The 20,437-nt window shown below is 38.6% G+C and overlaps 1 protein-coding gene across 2 annotated transcripts; it reads right to left on the bottom strand.

Annotated features, from left to right (window-relative positions):
• Nucleotides 1-909: 909 nt before the first annotated feature.
• LOC139729516 (formimidoyltransferase-cyclodeaminase-like) lies at nucleotides 910-16,674 on the bottom strand. Of its 2 annotated transcripts, none has more exons than XM_071640442.1 (10): nucleotides 16,606-16,674; nucleotides 14,473-14,567; nucleotides 12,402-12,585; nucleotides 11,595-11,723; nucleotides 10,508-10,596; nucleotides 8,212-8,406; nucleotides 7,711-7,848; nucleotides 4,219-4,350; nucleotides 3,043-3,104; nucleotides 910-1,174 (listed from the first exon to the last, which is right to left on the bottom strand). In XM_071640442.1, exons 2-10 carry the CDS (start codon nucleotides 14,542-14,544, stop codon nucleotides 1,156-1,158), a joined length of 1,020 nt encoding a protein of 339 aa, XP_071496543.1. In that variant the 5' UTR covers nucleotides 14,545-14,567; nucleotides 16,606-16,674; the 3' UTR covers nucleotides 910-1,155. The 2 variants fall into 2 exon arrangements, with proteins under 2 accessions (XP_071496543.1, XP_071496542.1); XM_071640441.1 differs by lacking the exon at nucleotides 16,606-16,674 and adding an exon at nucleotides 16,399-16,578.
• Between the last annotated feature and the right edge of the window lie 3,763 nt (nucleotides 16,675-20,437).

The following is a 20,437-nucleotide window of genomic DNA, read 5'->3' as shown; positions in this document are numbered from 1 at the left end:
ATTATATATCTACTGTTATGTGAAAATGATTTGCTTCAGAACGGTCTCATATTCAAGTAATGTGCAGATTAATGCCCCGTCACTGACCAGGCACGCTAACCTGGAAACAGCAAACTGCACATTACTTGAATATGAGACCATTCTGAAGCAAATGATTTTCACACAACAATGGATATATAATGTACTCTTAAATGAATCCCACAAGGATTGGAACAATCACCCTCCAGCATTCCCACTGATTCCCACTGATCAGTTACTAGCCATCCCCTTTAAGTATTGATTTCTCTCGTTTTTTGGACCGAACATATTATTTCAAAATATTCCCCCAAAAGAGTGCACGTCGCTTAATTTCAGCCCTAATAATGCAAAACTCCCTTATCTGGAAGGGGGATCCCCCTATCGCTCACTCCGTCCCCCCAACTCAACAGACTTAATAGTACACAGTGAAGACGCAGAGGCGACAGACTAAATAATTTGTTTATTATCCATTCAGATCTTCCTAAAAATTTTATATTTTTTTTACTCTTAGTTGAGAATTTCTAAAAAAGATACCCCTAAAGGTACATATCAAATCGTTGCATTTCGGTTCTTTAAGATGCATAAAAACTCTCTCGTGATATCCCCCAACATCTCCCACACCTTGTCCCTTTTGTTCATCTCCACAGACTAGATTTACAAGTCCACGCAAAAGAGGGTATAGATAACACACTCTAGCCATTCACATGGATTATCCTTAAGTAATCCATTTTTTTACTTTTTGATAGACAATTTCCAAATGTATTCCACCAAACATGCCAAAGAGCAGTTGAAGAGTGTGCACCAGATCGTTGAATTTCAGTTCTAAATACTAGTAAGTAAAGCTCATTCGGGATACCTCCTCCCACATCCCCCCCCCCCCCTTCGGTTCTTATTATCCACTAACTTAGTTCACTGTGAAGACGCAGATGCAAAAGAGGGGATATCATTGAATGTTTTCTTTTCAGTTTGTATGACCTGGTAGAACTACCTCTCACTCGGGTGATCGCACCATTTCAAGTCATCATACCATGCAGAATCATCATACAGGACCAACAATTAATTCTTAAATTCTAGAACCTGCTCTGTCTTCGATCGTCCAAATCACGGGAAATCGTTTCCGGCATTTCCGCGAACAGGTTAATCCTTGATCGCATACCTGGAATGGAAAACATGATACCGCATACTGAATGTTTTAAAATGGAATGTATTTCAATTTAGAGCATGATTCAGATTAATGAGTAGGCCTAAACGCATAGATAACTAGAAATGTCGCTGTGGCGACTGGTATGCCTCCGCCATAATGCATGATTCTCCTAATAGGTCTAAATAGTACATGTGGACAATGTGTGATTACATTTTCACATAATTGGCAAAATATTAAAATGACAAGTTTGTCACAAATGTGTTGAATGTTCACCTGCCTTGTCCTGGTTTAATTGGATGAATAGGAGAGCATGTATTTGGGATTTAAGGACTTTAACTTGACTTTGACCCATTCATACATTCATGCATTGAGTAATTTTCAAGGTATGGAGAAAAAGTGCAATTTCTGTATTGAATAGTAAATTGTTACCATTTTCATCTGGCCTTTGACCCTGAAATTGATAAGATAATCACTGTCAAGCAGAACATGCATACATATGTAGTAAGTTTCAAGATAACTTGAGCCACTTCCGAAATATGGAGGAAAAACTTAGTTCAGCACTTTCACTTGATCTTTGACCTTTGAGGCAAAAACAAAAGAAAAAAAAAGACTTTCCAGAGAATTTCTATGAGGTTATACATGTATACACCAAGTGTAAAAAAAAAAAATCCTGCTGGCATTGCATAAACATGAGGGAAATAGTAAAAGTTTGAAGTGTTGCCCTTGACCTTTGACCCCTGACCTTTGACCCCATGAACCCATAACTCTAAATAATTACTGCCAGTCAGTACATGTATACCATACTATGTTCCATGAAGATACCTTGAACAATTTCCAAGGTACAGAGAAAAAAGGTGAAGTTTTGATATATTTACTTGACCTTTTGACCTTTGACCTTTGACCTCATGACTCAAACTTTCCCCAGAGAATTTTAATTGGGTAATACATATATACACTAAGTTTCAAGAAAATATCTTCAGGCATTGCATAGATATGGTGGAAATAGTGAAATTCTATGTATTTGACCTTGACCTTTTGACCTTTGACCTTCAGCATGTGCACCCAAAAGTTGATAGGCACAACTTCACCCCCTAATACACATACATGCCAAGTTTCATTAAGATACCTCAAAAGGTTTTGATAGTTACCCTGTCCACAAAATTCATTACGGACGGACGGAAGGACGGACGGACGGACGGAAGGACGGAAGGACGGACGGACGGACAACCCGAAAACATAATGCCTCCGGCACCACTTCGTGGCGGAGGCATAAAAACACGAATGACTGAATTAAATGTAAAAATATAAATTCATCTGTTCATGATGATTATCTAAGATGAATATACAATGCGCTATGTAATTCACCTTTATTAAATATTCCTGTTACCAGAAAGGAGTCAAAACTCTAACCATCTAAGATACATTAAATGTTTCTTAGTTTACATGATTGATGTAACGCAGAATACAAAGGCTGTCTTCATTCACATGAGCGGATCCAGGAATTCTGTAAAGGAAGCGGGGGGGGGGGGGCGCAAAGCATTTCCGGTGGCACTTCCGAGTTTCATCAGCAGACAACATCTTTTAAAAAAGAACGGAAAAATTAAAGGGGCGCCCCTTTCATTTTATTCCTTTTTATTTCTTTACTTAAGATATAAGAAAACAACATTTAAGGTGGAGGGGGCCCTAGCTGTGCGCCCTCTCCTAGATTCGCCAAGCACATCCAGAAATTAATTCAGATAACGATGTTATGCTGCACTAAGGTAATACATTGCAAGCGGTCATTATACGAATATTAATGCATTCGCGCGAGCACATTATAGATTCAAATAACTAGATAAACTACCATTGATGATTGAAGCTGTAAAAATGTATCTACTTACTCCAGGATTCGTGTCTCGGGATCGAAGGGTCGCAACTTGTCGAGTCCCAGACGCTCGATTACCTGAATTTCGGATCAACGAGTGGGAACATTTGTCATGAAATAGATATCATTATAATGTCTTGTTTACATTTTCCATGCGTGATTAATTTGCATGACATTCTCTCGGTTTGTTATACAACTTCCGAAAATGGAAAAGGGCTCGTTAATTTGGAAAAAATGGAAAAAAAAATCCTTATTCTGAAAATGAAAAAGGATACGTCAATTTGAAATGGTAGTATAGGGTTCGTAACTCCCAAAATGAAGTGCCATGTAGTAATTCAATATCATAGTTACGACTTATCATATTTTTCTTATGATCTCATGTGATCTCTTATGATGTTCATTTTTCGGCTATACATAATTATAATTCTTATTTGCCTTAAGTATAGTGGCGAAGATGTGTTCCTGATTCACAAGAGTTGCGTTGACTTAGAAAATGGAATGGTATAGGGATTATAGGGGCTGTCCGTGTTATATTGCCGCATATAATAACGATAATGATGACAGAAATACATGTAGTAGCAGTATAAATAACGACAGTATTGTTAATAATAATGATAATGGTAGCAATGACCACACCGTAATAATATACTATAGCTGGGTTATATAGCAATGCCCTATATGTTGAATATGATCATTAATTTCATGAAAATGTGGTGTCATGGAAAATCATGTTTATGCCTCCATCAAAGTTAGACTTAATTAACTTCACTAGTATCGCCTTCATGGCATTTGAAGCCCCTTCACATAACCTGCCAATATTCGCATAAGTAGGATATCAAGTTGTAAAATCATGTTGATGTTTCAGTATATCATACCATGTTCTGTTTTTCCCCTACTTTTTTACTTCTTATTCAAAGTATAATGTGGTATTTGACCCATTTTGTCATACCTCCAAATTTTAACGTAATAATGGATTGTTGTACACGTTTAACGTTGAAGTATTGCATTTTTATAATTCTGGGGGCCACCAGAGTTCACCGTCGGGCCACCAAAAATGTATTTTGATGGATTTGGTGGGCAGAACGAGTCAATCAAAAAAAAAAAAAGTGAGAGTGTGTTAATGTATGTGTATGCGTGTGACGACTTACACACAGACACAAACGATAGCCTTCGAGCGTATATTAATGCTTACAGTCTTAATCTTCTTTTCCTCTGATGCCTCGTCGAACTCCTCCCTGCTCATACAGGAGGAAGCTGCTGCCAGCATCACCTTCAGGGGTATCATACCGACCACTTCCGAGCTGACGACGTCAGTTTTTAGTTCCTGCGCGAAAGATAAAAGCGAAAACAAAAGAAAGAAAAACGAAATGACGGCAAAAATGGCTGCAGAACCATTGAAGGGAAATTATCTTCAATTCAATCGGACTATGAGATGAAGAAACATTATAGATCGAACAAACGGAAGAGTGACAGGGAGGGGGGATGTGACAATTCTTACTCCAAATGGGCTGACAAGCAAATACAAAACAAAAAACAAAAACAAAACAAAAAACTCTTCATATATCATAATTATGAAGACTTTTTTTTTTTTTTTGCATGTCAGCCGCTTGGGAACAGAAGTGGCATAAAAAAGTGAAAACTTTTTTGTTTTGTCTCTGTCTTGCAGGCTAATCCAACGTTGCCAGAGAGCAATAATAGGGAGCTTTAGATTTTGCCGTGCGGACGCTTGAGACGACGCTTGAGCTTGACGTTCTCCTCTCCCCTGCGTCGTGCTGAAAAGTAGCTTTAGATTACTAGTACGCTGGGACGCAACGTACACAAAATAAAATGGTGCCCCCATATGCTCGGTGTATGAAGTAGCTCCGAGTAGCTCTCTCTACAGGCCACCGCACACTACACGATCCGACTGGTCTTAAAGTCTTAAGCCCGCCGCACACTACACGATTTTGCCCCGATTCACCGGTCTTAAGACCTTAAGACTAGAAGTAAGACGTCACAGTCTTGCCATTTTCTAGTCGTACGACTGGGTCTTAGCGCCAGTCGTAGAGATTTGACATGTTGAATTTCTACGACTGGTCGTAGGCTTTCAGCCATTCACAATGCAGTAAGAAGCGCACGCAGTGCACACTGCGCGCGCTTTACAGTCGGGTCGTATAGTGTGCGGTGTCCGGTCGTACGACTGGTCTAAAGACCATAGAGATGTATACTAATAATATACTAGAGCGCGGACTGCGTGTGGCGCGTACGCAGTGCTCGTGTGCCGAGATGAAGAGGCCGCGCGCCATCTTTGTCCGGGCAAAAACAAGCATCGGTCCGGGCAGCGCAGTAGTGGTGGACACGTGAACACGTATACAACAAGCGCTCAAACACGTATTGCCTTTCAGCAAAAAGATGAGGGGGTCGGAGATGAGAGAAGGAAACAACTCAAAAATTTAAGTTGCTAGCAATCTCTTATTGTGAGTGGTAAAGAAAATGAAAATATAAAAAAATTACTTTATTCTCAACGAGGTAATACTTTCAAGCCGACCAACACGACCATGGTCCATGCAATACAAAGGTTCTCTTGGTCTCTAGACTGCCGGATGCCCCTTGTGATACAGTATACTGCGTCAATTTTTGTATTTTTTTTTTTTTTGCAGTTATATTTTTTTTTTCTGTATGAGGGGACTGCATTCTATAGTCCTATCTGTGTATACGAGTGTTTCATTGTATTTCTTTTTTTTTTTTCTGGTGGTGGTGGAAATGAAATAAATCATTTTTATAAGTACGTGTAGGCATATTGGTTCCATGACATATTGATGTTCAAGCTCGAAATGCTAATGTTGAAGCTTACATAAACCCTAACCCAAATCATAACACCCACGGTGACCCTAATCCTAATCCTCACCCTGCCTTTCTTACAAGAACCAAAAGCCCAATCAGACCCATGATGGTAATTCTACTTTCAGAAAGATATCAATGCCGGAGCATATGTCCTGTCACCAGGCATATATTACGTATTCTGAGCTTTTCTCACACTATCTTAGTGAAATTAACTGCTGGTATAGCAAAGGGTGGAGGAACGATTTTTTTTTTTTTTTTTTTTTTTTTTTTGGGGGGGGGGGGCTCAATGGCCAAATAGGGCACTTAGAAATGAGCACTTTTTTAACTTAAAAAGGGGAGTTGTTTTTTTTTTTTGAAATGGGGCAAATGCCCCCTCCCCCGTTCCGCCGACCTTAATACTTGCATATAGTTATGTACTGTATTAGCTATGTATATTATAGTAGCAATAGATCGAGAATAGCTGAGGGAGGGCGGAGTGCCCCTGACGAATTTTGCAAGACCTTTTCTTTTCTTTTTCCTTTTTTTTGCCTTGAATCAATCTGTTTAACACACACTATAAATGTAATTTTAGTTACTTGTGAAAGGAATCTCCGCTCCCCTTCTTTTCTCCTGTTTCTACATCCAAAAGCAGCACATGAACCAGGCATTTTGCAACATAGATCTATGCTACTTTAAGTAGAATTTGCGAATTTAAGAACATTTTTCGATTTCCAAACTCCGATGGAGACCTTGGCATAGATGCCAGCCTACTGCCGTTGCATCCCGTCGTCGATCTCCCTGAATGCTCCGTTGCGCTACACGTTATCGGTACGGTCGCTAGTCGAAATTTGCCCGGACCAAAATGGCGAACGCCTCCTTCTATCGGTCACAGGGATTTTACGGAGTCCGCCCTCTAGTGTTCTTAGTATACATCTCTATGTCTAAAGACCCAGCTTGGCTTAAGACTTTAAGACCAGTCGGATCGTGTAGTGTGCGGCGGGCTTTACAGTCGGGTCGTATAGTGTGCGGTGTCCGGTCGTACGACCCAGCTTGGCTTAAGACTTTAAGACCAGTCTGATCGTGTAGTGTGCGGTGGCCTTTGTCGCAAATTGTGCGGACGTAGAAATAGCCCAGAACGCGTAGTGAAAAACTCAGACGACGCGAGCTAAAAATAGATCGACTTGACGGGCGCTTCTGCGCATGCTCAGGACATGTTTTTTTTTTTTTTTTTTTTTTTTTTTTTTTTTTTTTTGTGTGTGTGTGTGTGTGTGTGTTTTCCTCTGAACGTCCCCGTCGCGAAAATAGGGAGCTTTAGATTTTAGACGCGCGGATGTTCAAAGGGAAAAAAAAACATGGTCTGAGCGTGTCTGCGGTCTGCGCACGTCAAGTTGACGTGCGCTCCTGCGCACGCTCAAACCATGTTTTTTTTTTTCCCTTTGAACGTCCGCGCGTCTAAAATCTAAAGCTCCTTTGCAACGTTGGATTAAGCCTGCAAGACAGAGTGCTAGGATCATAATGTGTGGGTCTTAACAAGTGAGGGCGCTTTTCTATTCATATCACATTATTTTTACTTGGCAGCAAAGTGTGTGTGTGTGTGTGTGTGTGGGGGGGGGGGGGGGTTAAACCCCCTGCCCTATTTACAGATGCGTGAAGTTCCATGGCTGCTTTTATTGCTGTGAACAATGTCCTTTATTGCGGCGATTTGGCGATAACTTGTGTGCGGAATAGGCCACAAGCAAAATTTTGCCAATGTGTAACTGGGTGGTAACCATCTGTAACATATCTGTACACTAGGTCATTGACACTTTCTGTTTTTTCGGTGGGGGGGGGGGGGGGGGGGGCAATCTCTGAGAGGGTGGAGATGATCGTAACTTTTAAATACCTGGCTCCGTCTTCGACAAGCTTCGTATGCCCGGTGCAAACCAGTCACGTCAGTGTTGAGCAGAAACATGGCTACCTGTCCAACTGGAGCGATCTGGGAAATCCATGCTATCGCCTTTACAGCCGGAAGATCTCCATGCTAGACAGCCAATGGATAATGAAGAATGCCATACCCTCATTCACTCAGTCAAAAAAAGAAGAAGATAAATAACAGTAAATAAAAAATAAAAAAGTAAAAATAAAGAAAAAAAAATGCGTAATATGCTTCACTGATTGCCTCACCTCAAAATCAAAGGCTGACGATCCCCGGAGACGAGGAACGTCTCCCCTCGATTCCCATGTCAGTTTTTGTTTGTTTGTTTGTTTTTTTTCCGGGGTCTTTGAAATTATGTATAAGCAAGATTTCAGTTCCAGTTCCAAATCAATTACATGTACTTTTGTTTCATTTTCTAGGATTCGCAATTTTGTACTCGTTCGACCATCTTGCACAGTAAATGCTCACTTGTTCGTTTTGTTTGGGTCGTCCAGACGTACGCACAAGGTAGCAGACTTCCTGGACAACCTTCAGATCAGTCGTTTTCAAGTTGACGTTGTAGACAGGTGTGAATTTTTGTGCTCCAATCAGAGTGGCGCACCATTTCTGGTTGAAAGTGGCTGTTCCGAAGTCTGGGGCGTTCCAAGGAGCATCATGCTGGATCTGTTATTAAGAATAAGTACTTGCTTGAATGATGGATTTTCTTCATTTAAGCAATTAAAGTGCTGAATACTGAGGAAAATTCAAACAGCTGCAACTGCTCGTGTTGCGTACTTATCTAGAACTGATGTGACACTCAGTAATCGAAGTTACTTACTACATTTTCGTTGTAACCTGTGATATTCTTCGTATATACATCAGAATATATAGGCTTATACTGCAGATCAAAACATCATTTTATAGTACCGTTACGAGAATTGATATTAGGCCCTGTTTGATGATACGTAAGGAAGCGCGTAAAGGGAATAAGCGAAACAAGACTTTATTAGGTACAATCCTCGTGCTGTGCACAGCTTGTAGGCCAAATTTCGTTCGTTTCGAAGATTAACAAAATATGTTCTTTTTTATTTTGATTCTCAATCCATTAAAAATGCATTTTTTTTTTCATAATGAGGTTTATTTGCATTTTAAAATCCTCTTTTATGTACTTAATGTGAAATAGGTAGAGCTAAACGTAAAAGAATTGTTAAACAACGACTGCTTCGCAGAAACGTCAAACAACCAGCAAACTGCGGCGACGTCTTTAAAAAAAAAAAAATTATTAGAATGGTCGCATTAGAATCAGTCGCGTGTAGGAATGGACATAATAATAATACAAGATCAGAGGATTAAGCGTGTTTTTTCTCTTGTATAAAGTAATTGTATTTCATCAATTGGTTTCACCAAATGTAAGGAAATATTAGGCTTATATTTTCAAGGGTTACAAAATATAATTTGAGACAAACACGTCATGATAGCGTATAGCGATGGTAATTGAACTGAAGAGATTATTGTTACAGAGGTTGTCAAACAGTATAAGGATTGACTGATTTATAACGGTATTTTGTATTTATATATTTATAATGAAATATATGATTGACTGCGTTATAAGAGTATATGGAATAAGTGACCATGGGGAGGAGTCAGGGGAATTTTGTGCAATATAACCGACTGAAAATATAGTGTCTTACTAATAATCTTTGTGTGTAACTTTATACAAATGTACTTATTATCTTATTTATTATTATTTTAAGGAAGGAGTCAGGGGAATTTGTGCAATATAATTGACTGAAAATATAGTGTCTTACTAATAATCTTTGTGTATAACTTTATACAAATGTACTTATTATCTTATTTATTATCATTTTAAGGAAGGAGTCAGGGGAATTTGTGCAATATAATTGACTGAAAATATAGTGTCTTACTAATAATCTTTGTGTATACCTTTATACAAATGTACTTATTATGTTATTTGTCATCATTTTAAGGAATACTTTATATATATTTATGAACTAATTTTAATTCTTAGAAATGTACCATACTGCAATGGCATTATAATTATGCTGACTGATTTTGTTCTAATTTATTAATAACTATTATTATGTATTTTAGGAATATTTGTGAACCTTTTGATTACCAGCAGTTTTATGTTTTGTATCGTGCATCCATGTTGAGATTTTATGGCACGCACATGTTAAAAAAAAAAAAGTATCTGTTAGTTTCGTGAACAGGTAAATCTAATTGAATTGATTTGAACGGTATGGAATTGAATTGGATTGGATTGGATTGAATTGAATTGAGATGAATTGAAGTGAAACGGTTGCCGACAGATATCCAAATTTACCCACTCCATGCATTTTAATTTTATCGAATTTTCTACCTTTTGAAAAAAAAAAACCACCACACATCGTATATTATACAAGTGCAGTTCCGAGGGATATACACAAAGTCATTAAAAGCAGTTCAAGTGAATAACAGTCATGTAGTGAACAACAGTCAAGTACATTCAAGTGAATAACAGTCATGCTGTGAGTTTCATTCTCCTTTTTTTAAAAAAAAGGGAGAGAGTTTGTTTTTGCCTTCTTTTCTCTCACTCTATTTCCCTGCACAACGCCCTCCTTTCTTGCGTGTGAAAGCGTGTAATATGCTCCTGTTCATGTGTCTAAACATGTGCATTTGCACCTGTGTATATTATGTGCGTGTATTCATGTGAGAATGCGTGAGCATGTGTGTTTGTTGCGTGAATAAGTACGTATAATGCACACATTATGTCAATAAAACTTACTCTTTCACTGAATCCGGCAACTCTGCGAAACTTTATGAGTGGCAAACTACGCAGGTCTTCTCGAGTGGCAGACTCCCAGAGCAGATGGACTTATGCAGAACAGAACAGTGCAGAAAAATGCGACAGACTGTGAATCAGAAGACTCATTAGTTATGGTCAGACGGTGAGGATAAGCTAACTTCGAGGATAAGCTCGTAGTTAAGTATGGGGCGTCAAGACTAGTGTCACATGGTCTCTTTCGTCATGAAATTAGAATTCCGTGACGAAATTGTTATTTCGTTGACATAATTGCCATATCGTGCTGAAATTGACGTTATCACGTATCAACGAAAAAAAACACACACAAACAATTTCGTTACGAAATTGTCATTTCGTGACGAAAGAGATCATGCGACACTTTGCGCCCCATAGAATTACGAGCTTTAATTATCCTCTGAGTAAGCTTACCTCGAAAGTAAGCACCACCGTCTGAACGTGACTCATATCACGACTTTCAAAAAATTCATGATCATAGGAACATATTTTCCTCCTATCATTTACACACGTAAGTTGAATCTTACATTTCATGAATGACATACGCTATGTAAATGCAAGGTATGAGGTGCCGTGACGGATGTTAAAAAAAAATTAATTAAAAAAAATACACAGCATCAACAGCTGAGGTTACTGTTTACAACCACTGACAGAAATGTTCGTGTTAGACACATGAGACCAAAAAGTATAAAGAGAGTGAGAGAAGTCAAATCAGTGGAAGGAGAGAGAAGGAAGGGAACAATGAGTGCTTAACTGAAGAAAGAATTGGTATAGGAGCTAAAATGAACTATGTATATTAGATTTTACTAAATATACCAAGAAACACGTATACATGTACTTTGACATGATTGTTCGGCGACACGTCATGCGCATCACCTTTTCGGGAGCTCAGCAGACCACCAAGAAAGTAATTTAGAATGTTCACGCATGCAGGTTAACTTCTCTGTAAGATTGCAGTGGGCAATGATGCAGCTGGGTTACTTTTTTTTCATCTCTGACACTTTCATCTATTATCAGATTCAAAAGACAATGAAAGAGAAGACAAGATCATCACCTGGAATGTCAAACTCCTTTGCAAGCTTTTCACCCAAAGTCTGGGACAATTTGACACAGTCGTCCATGGTCGAGTCTCCGTATGGAGAAATGGCGCAAAGGTCGAGTACCCCAAGCCCAATCTTTTTATCTAAAAAGATGAAATAAATGCATTGGTAAATTGATTGATTAATTCATCAATTGAATAATTAATTGATAAAGAATTGAAAAATCTACGAGTGACTTCAGGGGTCATTGCATTTTAACTCCCCCCTCTCTCGCCCTCTCTTTATTTTTCATCCTTCTTCTCTGTCTTTGTCTTACCATCTTTACATTCATTATACAAGGTACTGATAAAGATGATATAAAACGGACACACACACATACATAAATAAACAAATGTATATATATATATATATATATATATATATGAGTGGGTCACCCACTGTGTCACATCTAAAGCTAGAGCTAGAGGCTCTTAAGGTACAACCGCAAACACTGTTACTAGGATCGAGCAGCAACACACAAATATGTACAGAAAAACTAGCAATAATAATAATCAGTTTTTAGAACGCATAATACCATAAGATAGTCTCTATACGTGTACATAATCCCTCATGTAAACAAAATGTCTCAAATATTTCTCTATTCTCATATTATTAACAATCATCAAAAAGATGAGTCTTTAAAAAACAAGATGACCACACATCCACGCAGACTCATCAATGTAAACGTAACAACAGACAGACAGCCAGACGGGCAGAAACACACTGCGAGAGAAAAAAAAAAAGTTGGATAAGATCCTTAAAGAAGAACAGAACGTATTCACCTGTTCTCTGGCTTACGTCGATAGACTCCGCAGCGCGCTTTGACATCGCCATGAGAGCTTCAGAAATCGGCTGTTCCCTGCCAGCCAGAGTGTAGATCGTGTTGTCTGGCACTTTGTCCGCTCCCACGTATAAAAGTTTACATCCTTGTATGCTGCCACCAACCTCGGCAATGGCATCGATGATCTGAAAAATAGATAATGATTACAAAACAGATAAACGGGGGTCTTTAGATAAGGAACCTCCAACTTAAGCATTCAAGTTGACCTAAATTTAAACTCCACTCCGTAAAATACCAGTCGATTGTTGCAAGCAATCCCAACAACTGAAATTAAAGCTAAATGCATCATTACATTCCGCAAATATAAAAACAGGGTTAGTTTAGGCTATTCAAATTAGATGCAAAGACGAAAGAGAGCCATGTTTGTTTTTTCTTTCTTTTTCCATTTTTTTTTTTTGACATGACGATGGAATTCTCTCCGCCACGAACATTCATGACTGTGTGACAGGGTGGCGAGCGCATCAACGCATTAACATGTCATTTACTTTACATAGTGATAACACGTCAGCTCGCAATGCTGTATGAATATCAAGACTTCATTCTCTGTACTCGCGTGCATAATATATAAAGAATGAACAACTGAAAGAATATAAAGGAATTTTTCTGGATCTGTTTTGTTTTGTCATATTTTTATGTGCACGTTCAAACTGCAGCATTCCGTATATTCTCTGGCTCTTTGCGTACATTTTGTATTTGTTCGTTAAATGAGTTTTTAGGACCCAGTTATGTTTCATGAGAGACGAGTAAAATCGATAACAAAAATATAAACGTGAAATATCGTTATTGACGATTCATGTTGATTATTTACATCACTGCAATGATTTCGTCTTTACAAAGATTTGAATGGTACAGTTTGTAATTTAAAGTGTTTCAGCCCGCAGGGTCCTCTCGTAAGACATGTTTACAATTAGCGCCATCTGTTGAATCTTCCACAACGACTCAGATAGTTATCGAAATACCGAAGATGTTTAGAGCAACAGCTGTATATCATTCTGTAGACGTATATATATATAGTTTTATTTTCCCCTGTCTGAAGTATAGCTGTTCCTTCTAGCATAAGTTTTGAACATCTGGCTTTTTAACAATGCCCTGTCATGGTTTTAGCACTGAATGACAATATGCATTTTTGAAAGATCAACTATGAGTTACTATTATAGCAAGTGACTTCTATTCATTTCCTACTTCCCACCTTCGATCGTAACCGATACGCATGGTTTCATTCTCTTTCATTCATTTCTACATAAAACAAAATATTTATATGTAAAACACATGAAGTAAACGCCTTGCGAGAGTCCAGCTGGATTGACTAAGGCTTACATCATGTGGTCACTTCAAATCAAGTTAGAACTGGTGTGGCAAAAAGCATAAAGAAGACACCCTGCACTTGTATTCTACATATTAGTGAGTTTTACAGGTTGGACAAGTCTCAAAAGAAGTACAAGACTGAGAGGAACAGATATTGGAAAATGGTGTAGATAAGACATCATATTTTGCACATTCTTGTGTCTACTGTAGCTCAGGTCAAGTGTGAAGATGATATCACAACTGGAATAGTAATAAAGATAATCTGGAGGATTTTTTTTAAAGGTGGGTTTAACAAATGCAGAAAATGAGGAAAAATGTCTAAAATTTATCATGCCCAGTTTCATGAAGTATTTAGTGATTTGGTTATGTACAGACCAACAAGCATATAAGTAAGGTCAAAATACATTTTGATTGCAGGGACCATTTAAGCAGTGTGATGTGTTTGGGTAGTATAGGCTGTAATATGGTATAGCATGTCAAAAAAAAGAAAAAAAAAAGAAAACGCAGAGGAATTAAAAGAAGAGGACTTACCTTTGGTAAAAAGAAAAAGAGTGAAACTGGAGGTGGGCACAAACCTGCTGCAGCCTTGTGTTTTACATTTCACAGTAGTTTGTGGAATAGACTAATGTTGTTTTCCTGGCAGCTTGTCTTTATAAAATGAAACATCGGAAGGCCATATGGGAGGGGGGGGGGGTGCAAATATTTACCTCTTGCTTGGTACCTTCCAAGAAGGTGGCCACTACTACGAAAATCTTCCCAGACATCCCGGATGTTGCCATGTTCTTGGTGTCACTATGCAGATCTGAAGAAGATTAAACCGACCGTCATTTGCGACAAGAATAGTGACTGAAAAAAAAAATTCTTGATTTGGAAAAAAAAATATAGGCGTTATAGTTTAGTATTAGCAGAGGATGTAACACGACAGAGGCATCACAATGAACACTTTCGATATGTTCGAAGGGCAAGGAAGATATAAACATTCGAATGTCAGCCAAGAGTAATAAATCATGTCCACTCATCACATGATTACTTCTCTTTCAATCTCTCCCTCTCGCACCTCTCTCTCTCTCTCTCTCTCTCTCAGGATTTTTTTTTTCTTAAAGTCGTTTTTGCAAAAGACATTGTTTTCTTGCCATTCCTCAACGTTGCCCAGAAAAACTTTGTTCTTTCCCTGTTCCCAGGGGAGCCTTTGTAACATCTCAGGGAAACACATTTCGGGGAAAATGGGTACTAATTATTGTGAACATGAGAATGTTAACCAAAGCAGTGAAAAACGTAAACAAAACAGTAATTAATTCCGTCAACACATTATAGACTCTATGAGAAAAATAGGTTCAACTTTGCCCCTTTTAATATTTGTGACACGATTGTAGCATTTTTACGTGTGTAATTTTGAACCTTACAGACGAGAAAGGTGCAATCAAGGTGCCCACTGATGGTCTGACGGGTGCATAGTTGCGCCCGTTAAAGGGATGGTACAGTTTCAGTTAAGATAGGGCTACATGTCTCAAACGTTTTTTGATGATGATGATTTTTTTTTTTTTTTAGGTAATGAGAATCTTCTTACGAAATATGAAAAAATATAATTTTGAGAGGAATTTAAAGTTTATTCGATGAAAATTTGTTTTGAAATTGTTGAGATTTTCAAAACAAGGCGATTCTTAATAAAAAGTGAGACTCACCTTTCATAAGGATCGCCTTGCTTTACTTGTTTTTATATATCTAAGCCATTTCAAAACCAATTTTCATCAAATGAACTCTGAATTCTTAGAATTGTAAGCTCTATTTCATAAACTGGTTTCCAAGTATCTCGCAAAAAGCTAAAGGCTGCATGAATCCTCACCTCAACCAATACTATACCATCCCTTCAAGGTGCTATATGCAATAATTCTGCCACACGTGAAGGTACTACGACTTTTTCTCTGAGTGTAATATCGATAGAGATCTACGTTGGATGTAAATGTGATCTGCATGACCGACACTCTAACGACTGCACTCTTCCCTTTGCTCAAAATATAGTCCATAATCGGTGACTTTTCTGTTTCTGCTTGCGTCAACAAAGAATAATCTTCTCTTTCATGGAAAAGATATGAATACATGATAGATAATGATAATAATAATAATAATTCTTGAATAAATCATCATTTCAGAGAAAGAATCTGTCCTTGCAGACAAACACAGAGCTAGCCTATATTGCTTGTTTACATATAAAAAAGACCATGTTGATGATAGTTATGCCTCTAGTTCTGTGCATTAAAAAGTACAATATATCATGTAAAAACAATAATGTAAATTTCAGTAAAATGTCTAATCGCCTGGCATTATCAATACCCAAAACAAGGCAGTGAACACTGCGAGCACACCGTAGTATTAGCTCTATGAGCGAATGCATTTTAATCCATATTAATCAAGCCAAGAGCCCATTTTAGGATCAACTTTAGTCACTATGATGAAATGATTGAAGAAATTTTAGCAAGTGGCCACGTTCTCTGGAACCTTCGAATCAAAGGATCCTTGCAAATTATTATTTCGGTCACTTTTGTAATGACTTGTACATCTGCACATCGACAGTCAACAGTCAGACATTGTCAGAAGGGCATTGATATTGTTTTATGACTATAAAATTAACTCACGTAATAAACCTGGATCTTGCGCTTCACCGTTTGAATTATTGTCCCTTCTCCATCACGATGCACTAGCATGGAGGTAAATGGAAAAAAAACCAACAACCCACATCTAATGTGAAGAAAGCTGCTTGATCCTGGTGCAACTATTACAAGCGAATGCCGTGTCGCTTCCTTACTTTGTTACAACAAAATAATTATGATATGCTAACTCACCAATACATCAACGTCAGGCGATCGTATCGAAAGCAAAACTCTTCAATATGTCAAGGAAGGGCAACCAGCTGTGCGGGAAATGTGAGAACGGAGTTGAACGTGTTGCTTAAATACAGAAATTATGATATGGATGTAAGTCGTCAGGTCCCTGGATGGGGAATACTACACTTTTGAATATTCATACACATTGAACTGCAAAATATAAGTCAATTCGCAGTTGCACTTTGCGCATGAGCAGGAAGAAAATGTTATTCTTACGAACAGGCATGTTAAGTGGGACATTTGTGACGTAATGATTATTCATGACATCCTTGTAAATGCTGCTTGCCAGCACAGCCACCTGACAGCAAAAGTAGTATTTGGCAATATAAATAGAAAGAGATTGTTAAAATTCGATGTAAAATAATGAAATGGATGCTTTCCCAAGTGTTAATTGACGGATCATTTAATCATCTGGTCTACGCAAGTTCATTCTTTGTTTGAAGAGGATTGATGAATCCCATAAATTGTTACGTAAAACTTAAAAATCATATCGGTTTGACAACGGGTGAAGTTACTGAAGTACTACTAGGATAAACCGACTGAGAAAAAAGAAGGGTCATTGTTGGTCACTATCATGGTCATTTTCAATGTGCCCATGAGCTAACTCCAAACTGGCCTATGACATAACAACAATAAAAGCTATACATTGCGGCAAGTCTACTTCGACACCAAAGCAACATATACATCGTAAGGGATGAGGAATGGCCAGCATTTCAATAATGATTTTAAGTCTTAGCTGATGTCATCTTTTTAACATGACATGTTCTATTATTGGGGACAAACGTAACAGTAATTGGTCAGTATAGTATGGGGGGGGGGGAGGTGCATACAAAAATGATCCACTTTTGCGTTCATCACATCCGTTCAGCGCTAAATGTTATAACTTTATTTAATATAGTGAAGTCTCTCTACATATCTTATAATGTTTATCATTATCTATCTTCATGTGCAGATGTTAGCATGGAGAAATAAAACAAAAAAAAGCTTCCCCTCTTTACTTCAGAATAAAAGCGCAGCACAATTTTCTTCACTTTAACTTATACAATATTATTGAAATTGGTTGACTTCTTAACTTAAATTCACTCTTTGGCTATTTCAAAGAATGGTATGATCTTTTTTATCTATCATTCCAGTTTGTGTAAATTTCAATTCAATTTACACTTTCTTATTGTTATTCTCGTTATTTTGGCTTGTCCTTAAATTTGCATATACAAATGTATACCAAAATCTAAATTGTACAGGCATCTCTCACTAAATAATTCTATTTCCCTCGCTATTTATTCCAAAGTCCTCCCTGCATTACAAGCTTGTCTTTATTTTACTTCAACAGTTGTTTCTAAATAACAAGAATTCCTACTTTTCTTCACAATGCACAAAGTTTGTTGAGATGATCACGTGAACGTTCGATGCTCTCGTAGAGTAAAGACGTATGTCTTAGCCAGCTCTTGGACTACACAGTTATGCGTGGAATACACACTTGACCCTAAGTGAAATTTTCAAGTCATGAGTTTTGGAAAAAGTGGCTACAACCTCCGATATCAACCTGACACCAGAAAACTCAACAGGAAACCTTCAAACTCGAGTACAATGTCACTGAATTCTGCATCGACTTCAAGTGGAAAGCCTCCGCGGCACCCATCTTCCTCCACCACTTCGCGGGAATCCGAGCACGTGATAAGCCCCGGACAATTGACCCCGCCAAATGCTGACCGATCTACGTCTACCTACATGGCGGGTATTGCGGAGCTAAAAGACATGTTCACCGGACTTTCAACTCAGGTAACAACCAAGCTTGATTACGTTATTACAGAACTGAACACCATCAAGAAAGAGCTAGCCGCAACTAAGAAAACTGTAACAGATTTGGAGACCAGTGTAACGTTCGCAACTGATAAGATAGCGGAGGTTGAAAACAAGGCCATTCCTGAAATCTACGAGAAAATTAAGAAAGAAAAGGAGGAACTGGACACCAAATTAACTCTCCTGGAGATTCATGAAAGAAAACAAAACCTTCTTGTATATGGAGTACCCGAAAATAGGAATGAAAACATTTTCGCTGTAGTTCAGGATCTGCTCTGTCATTTTCTGAATTTTCCACAAGAGGAGGCAGCAAAAATTCAGATAGCAAACGCTCACAGGCTACCGGCGTCATTCAAACGACGAGGACCACAGTCGGCTGGTGCACGCGAAAACGTGCCCGATCCAATCATCATTCGTTTCGTCAAAATGACCGACCGTGACCGCCTCCTCAATGCCTTCGAAAGCCGTCCCCGACAAGCCAACATAACTCATAGTGAAGGCCGTATACCAGCTGAACTGTCAATCCCTAAACCCACGACTTCCACCGCACCCAGTGCTGATACCGGCGCTCAATCCAACGAGGCCATGGACTCCACCGACGAATCGACGACCCTAGGTGCCCAAAACGATGTTCCTGGAGCCTCTCAGCCATCCTGGCGGACCGTTGTCATGACCAACCTCGCGGTACGCGACTTCGCCCGAGTCACCATTCGGACCGATCTTCCGCCGGCTCTTAAGAGGGAGAGGGGTCATCTGGCATCCATTGCTTATAAACTACGCCGGGATCAAAAAGTTGCTACAAGACTCCGATTAGTCGGGGCAAAGATGACACTCCAAACCAGAGAATTCAGCAGAGATGGAAATCAGCGTGCGCCATGGACCACCTGGACAGATTCAGAATAGGAAACTCATTCATCACCACTAGACGAGCTTTAGGCAAGTTAATAATTATTCTTTAGAATTCAGTAAGGTAACAGAAATGGTACGTTTTCAATTATGCATGTTATTTTCATACATACCAGTATATACCTCCACCTCAGTACGAAATTTCATAAGATGGCGATAGTAGATTGGACATTATTTGTCCTTATCATAAGAGATAACCGGTGTTTAAATTTTGTAATATGATGTTTAATAATAGGACAGTAGGATGTTTTAAAACATTCATCAGTATCATGTTACGATGTAACTTGTGTGTGAATGTGTTGGTGTAGAGTTTGCCCGTTTTCAAGGGCAAATTCAGCCTTAATTCATACCTAGCATAAAGCAGTTGCCTGAGAGTTTGCCTATGAAAATCACACAAAGAAACTGCACACAAAATTTGCCCACAGACAATAAATAGGTAACTTCTTTTTTCTTTTCCTGTTAGAATTATCATTTTCAAGTGTGAGCTTAGACTCGAGTTCAATCTATACGCTCACTTGCTATACAGCTCATCTGATTGATATACCCGTGTTGTTTTTCATTCAAACTGACCGAGCCGCAAGATATTTTCCCGTACTCAATTGAGTCTCTTTTATTCCTTTTTTTCTTTCTTCATCCCTTCACCTGTATGTGAAACATTATGGTGTTATACTGTGTAAATCCCTCGTGAAGTCAGTCAGCCTTTCTCCATGGATTTAATCACCCATGACCGTGTTTGCACTGTGTACACAAATCTGTTTACAATGCTACATTGTGACACCCAAGTGTAATATACACATGTGGTGACTGGGTACGTCACACATACCAGTGGAAGGACTGTAGTAGGATATTTTAAAACATTCAATCAGTACCACGTTGTGACCGTGTGTGTGTTGGCGAATGGTTTGCCCACTTTTCATGGGCATAAACCCGGCGCTAATACATACATTAAAGTAAAGCATTTATCAATATTATGATAATGGGCTTGCCCATGAAGACGGGCAAAGCAGCTGCACACAGAGTTTGCCCATGGGAAATAAGTATATAACTCTTTTCTTTCCCCTTCCTGCTAAAACATCATTTACAA

This window comes from Diadema antillarum, unplaced genomic scaffold, assembly GCF_040938485.1.
Source record: "Diadema antillarum isolate AM-2024a unplaced genomic scaffold, OU_Dant_1.0 seq00000244_RagTag, whole genome shotgun sequence".
NCBI classification, from domain to species: domain Eukaryota; kingdom Metazoa; phylum Echinodermata; class Echinoidea; order Diadematoida; family Diadematidae; genus Diadema; species Diadema antillarum.
Note: the sequence above shows the minus strand (reverse complement) of the source record. Positions and strands in the feature narration are given on the sequence as shown.

What these genes read in the sequence shown, in the direction of transcription:
- LOC139729516 (XM_071640442.1), bottom strand. Translation starts at nt 14,544, where the DNA reads ATGGCAACATCCGGGATGTCTGGGAAGATTTTCGTAGTAGTGGCCACC. An exon ending in TTGCCGGATTCAGTGAAAGA is followed by an intron (nt 8,407 to 10,507) that starts GTAAGTTTTATT and finishes TCTTAATAACAG; the next exon opens with ATCCAGCATGATGCTCCTTG. An exon ending in CTTGTCGAAGACGGAGCCAG is followed by an intron (nt 4,351 to 7,710) that starts GTATTTAAAAGT and finishes TCTTTCGCGCAG; the next exon opens with GAACTAAAAACTGACGTCGT.